Genomic DNA, 5,034 nt, shown 5'->3' with positions numbered 1-5,034 from the left:
TGTCCATCAAAGTGAGACTGCCGGCAATGAAGCACGACGCGCAGCTTGTTAAATCGTTGTCAGTGTGAAATAGGCTGTCGTGGCATTTGCGGTCAAAGAACTAGCCTACAAGCATTAGGCAGAGGGTGAACGGGAGGTGCGATGTCTAACTGCCATCGTCGTCGGCGCTGACCAGGCTGGACATAAACGTTTGAGGTTCAATAGTGTTCTGGAAATTGGTTTACATGACGATGCTTTCACATTTMAATTATTTGTGGGATGTGAAGGCTTTTCATAAAACGAAAACATGTACGACTAAAAGCGATGRTTAAATTTTAATACAGTCCGCCCTTCCAGCAAAGGAAAGGTCAACAAGTCTACGATTATATAAATTCCAACGAAAAAAACCATAACATAGATGCCGGTTACTCTGAAAGGAACTTGGTTGAAATGAACTTAAAAGCGAAATAAAATTGGAAAACATAGCAAAGCRTAAAATGCCATAAATAAAATTCAAAGAAGAAACTCAAATGAAAATAACTAAGCGTCTCACATTTCAATCTCTATAAAGTTTTTGTGCATTTTCTCCCATTTCTGCGAAGAAAAGTTAACCGCATATCATTGATAATGCATTAAGGATGAATATCACGAATTGAAAACAAGGTGTCCTTCCAATGAGTCGCTGAATGTTTGATGTTACTATAAAACAACGAGGCAAGTGATAGATTTTTCGATCCCGATTTTTTTTTATTTCTTCTATCGACTGAAAACGGGTTTCACGGATCATTAATTTCAGTTTAAAAACAAAAAGAATCACACGGATTCATTGGTTTTCTTTTACTTTAACTTCGATTAATTATGGCTTGATACAATGGTGCTTTATCATCGTGCAAATTCCATGAATTGGAAGAACACAATTCCGGCCATTCTCGACGGATGTTCTTCCGCAACCGTCTCAATAGAATTCCTTATTGAACGTCTGTACCTCCGGAACAAATTGACGTACCAAACCATGAATAACGAAAAAACTTAATGAGCTTGAATCAAGCGTATCCAAAGAGACCTRTTGACGGTTTTGTTTTTGGAAAAAATTCAGCTTTATCGGGACGAGTTGAGTAAGAGCGAGTTTTATACCTAAAATCATTCGTGCGAACTCGCCGGAGATGTCGAGCTCTCTTGCATTCTCTCTAACCTTTGCCTGCCGATTTACAGTCACCTTATCCTTCACTTTGTTAAATTTTCATCATTTGAAGAGATCGAATGTCGTCCAGAACGAGGTATGTTCTCAAACATTTCCCGACCGTCTTTGAAGGCTTTGTATCTCTTGTAGGTTTGTGTTTTTGTAAAAATCGCAACGCACTAGGAAGTGTATTGAGCTGCTGTAAACAAACTGGTTGGCAGATCGCGCTCATATTTAGCATTTTAATTGGAGACAGCCCTACCCATCTTGCAACATACATTTACCCATGAAATTAAAGCTACAATTTTCAAGTACTTTTTGTCAAAATATATGAATTATGGCGAAACAACCATTGAATAAGTCGAGGTTCTACGTAAACTTTCGCGGTTTTACAATCTGTGATAAGATCATTTTGAACATATTTATAATGGGTGAACAGGTTATATGAATTTCGGTGCGATGTTTGTAACACTCAAAGAGAAATGTCGCAGATTCTATAATATATATATATGAATAAATGATCAGCATGACCAGCTAAGTCGATTTATTCATGTCTGACTGCCTGAAAATTTGCACTCGGCGTTTTCTTTTATCATCTGACCCCACATTAATATGTAGAGACCGTTATAAATGTCGACGAGACATGGGCTTCTGAGTTCGACATGCACACAAGTCAGCAATTATCCGAATGTAGGGGAAAAAAGAGCCGAAACCAAAAAAAGTCACGCCAAAGTCGCTCAAAGGTAAACTTGCTGCTAATGGTTTTTTTTTCGATAATTGGGACTGGTGTATCGTCAATTTGTTCCAGAGGGACATACGGAGTTCTATTTGGCCGTATTGAGGCGTTTGCGTGAGAACATTTGTCGAAAACAGTCGGAATAGTGGAAGAAAATTCGCGGATTTTCCACGTTGTCAATGCACCATCGCATCGAGCCCGTATTGTGACTGAATTTAAGGCCAAAGACGCAATGAATATCATCGATCAATCAGCGTATTCACCAGATTTGRCTTTKTGTATWTTTTTGGGCCCTAAACTTAAATTTTCGCTCCGTGGAAACCARTTTCAGTCGATCGAAGARATAAAMGAAAATTCGCTGAAGAAGCTGAARGCCATCACAAAAAGTGCAAAAGTATTTCGAAGACTGGAAAAATCATTTTATTCAGCGGCATAATTTTTATTATTAGTAATTAAGGTGCGGATTTTCAGGTGGCAAAGTGAAAAATATATGATAGAAAATTGAAGCACCCTAATGTGTATTTTACTAAAGACATTGTTATCAGTGCCAGCAACATGTTTAACAGCAGATTTGTTAATGTGTGTGTTGTCGAAAGTTGCCAATATCTAACGGTGAAAGCATGTGCATGTATATGTGTGCGTTATTTAATTATTCCGTGCCGAGCGTGTCATGTTAAAGCTGTTTGTAGACAAAAGTTCTATCCTTAATTGTCTTCCAAGTGAATGTGTGTATGTATGAGTGACTATGCTTTGCCGACAGTGCGCAACGTGGCCAGACAAACTTTATTGTAGTACTTCAATATATACATAATGTGTATATGTACGTGTAGGTATGTATGTGTATGAGATTATTTTGTGTTTGTAAGCATTGTTGTTGCCACCACGGTGAATAGTTGAAGCATTAGATGTGCATGTTCATATCTCTCCAGGAGTGAACCAGACAAAAACTTACAATACAAAAACAAAAACATAAGAACAAGAGCAACAAACAAAAAATCAGCTAGAAATTCAATTAAACAGCAATATGCRTCGCCGCTTCATGTTGCTCAGAAGCATTATATSGTATAATGATTTTCTGCTTTGGCAACCTGATACGCACACATATACATGGTAAGTGTGTGTCAAAGACAAGTGCTGCGTGTTGAGAAATTAAATAGTTAAGCAATAGAAGCAAACAATAAAGCCAAATAAATGTRTGAATATTTTAGAACGAAGATTATTTCGTGTTTCTAAGGACACCACTGGCACTGGCTGCTGCTTTTCCTTAATTTTGATAGTATTATTTTACAACAAGAACTCGCAAAATACATCAATCKCCAACTAACTTGTCAGAGGCGCAATACTGATTTGGTTAATTCGACATTTTAATAAATAATAAAAAAGTCAGATAAACTTGCTCATAGTGATGTGAAAGTCTTCAAACAAATTCGAAACAGTAAAATCTTTAAAGCACTCAACTAATCTATTTGTAATGAATTTGAATTTTGTACTGAGATTATGGAGCATTAAATCCGATATTGCGATTTCACGTCAGTTGTGCATCCCTAGTAGAGACAGGACGCTATTTCATTAGCTGCTTTGGCGCCCTTGCTTCCGCTGTCTACGCATGAATTTTGAATCGAATGAGCTTTTCACTGGGGCATCATCTTCCATGCGGTCCTACATTAAGCTGTTAAGCTTAACCATTTGTATAGCATAGTGACGTGATGAATTTCGTGTGAGCAATCGCAAAAGAATATTTGAGAGAGCAATGAAAAATTAGTTCTGGAATGAAGACATCAATTTGTAAATAATAATAATAAATAATAATTGTAATAGACAATGAATTTGACTGTTTYTCTGTTCGAAAAATAAAATGCTCTTTCGAAAGGAGGGAGGAACATGTTGCAAATGCAAAATAATACTACGAAAGCGTTTTATTCTTGGTTAAACTAGCTTCAGAGAGTTGTAGTATTATAAAAACAAAAAATAAGAACAAAATTTCATTGCAATGGTTTAAAAATAAATCGTTATTTAATTTTTTTTTATAACAAAGTTTCTGGTATCTTCAGTTTTAAAATTTCGTTAATTRATAGGCGATTTCAATTCAATTCCGTCCGTAGCTCGTAACGCTAGTGATAGCTAAAGCTGTCCAGTGTATATTCCCATCTACGCAGCCATGATTTTACGCTTAGCTCGGTGGAGGGCGGCCACTGTGCGGTCACCTCAAGAAGGCATTCTTCATAAACACAAATTGAACGATAATGGACATACGATGACTGATAATTCGTTTATGGACTGATTTTCTCTGGGTGTCTGAACTCTTTATGGTACTCGTATAATATTTACTAAGCCAAAAAATCATTTTAAAATCCTGAATAAACTCACTTTTCTATCTTACTCACCTTCAGTGTGACGCCGCCCAAATCATATTCCCGATTAAAGAGGTCCTCGACCGTGGCACGATATTTGTCCGTGTAGGTCTTGAAGAGGAAACGTTTGATTATGGAACTTTTGCCTACACCAGCGCCACCCAGTATKACCAGTCTTATGCGCTCCAAGTCGGCCATTATGAGTGCTGCTGACGACGTCAACTGTAAATGCGCGGCAAAAACTTATACAAATGGCTGCTTGGACAAGCAACAGTCAGCAGTTRCTGTTATTATTTGATTTAACTCTGTACGCTTGTCGACTGAGCYTAAGTACGCTTATGTTTGCGAAGTTTTATAAAGCGTTCGTTAAACGTGGCTGTGGGCTTAATAACGGTATAATTTTGAATTTTAGATAGCTTTGTATAAATTTATTTGAAGGCAAATAAAGCCGGGATTAATGTTATTTTTATAAGAAAATGCTCGAAGTAAGTTTTTCTTTCAAAAGTTCGCTGTTTGATTAGATAAAGGTGAATTTAAAGCTTCTTACGCATAACAATGCTTCACACTACACTTAGTGATCCGCACACTACAAAAACAGAAATGATGAAAAATATTTCTCGGAAATCTTTCACTACTAATCAGCACAAACACGCAAACGATGGCCTTAATGTGTTTTATGAGCTTTTGCCGCGTTCTTAATTTGGCTTCCTTTATTTGTATTTAACACTTTTTCTTTACTTTCTGCACTGATTACTTCACACTGCGAGAAAGAGTGGGCGTTCGGGACG

General features: G+C 37.0%; 1 protein-coding gene across 1 annotated transcript in view; it reads right to left on the bottom strand.

Moving 5' to 3' along the window:
- Nucleotides 1-4,501, bottom strand: part of LOC108971198 (GTP-binding protein Di-Ras2-like) — a 58,875-nt gene extending 54,374 nt beyond the window's left edge. The window contains exon 1 of the mRNA XM_018937086.1: nt 4,280-4,501. Coding sequence (XP_018792631.1) covers nt 4,280-4,444 — 165 coding nt within the window. The 5' untranslated portion in view covers nt 4,445-4,501. The remainder of the gene's footprint in view (nt 1-4,279) is intronic.
- Between the last annotated feature and the right edge of the window lie 533 nt (nt 4,502-5,034).

The sequence above is a fragment of the Bactrocera latifrons genome, unplaced genomic scaffold (genome assembly GCF_001853355.1).
Source record: "Bactrocera latifrons isolate USDA-ARS-PBARC rearing strain unplaced genomic scaffold, ASM185335v1 scaffold_33, whole genome shotgun sequence".
NCBI lineage: Eukaryota > Metazoa > Arthropoda > Insecta > Diptera > Tephritidae > Bactrocera > Bactrocera latifrons.
This window is presented reverse-complemented; position numbering and strand designations above follow the sequence as displayed.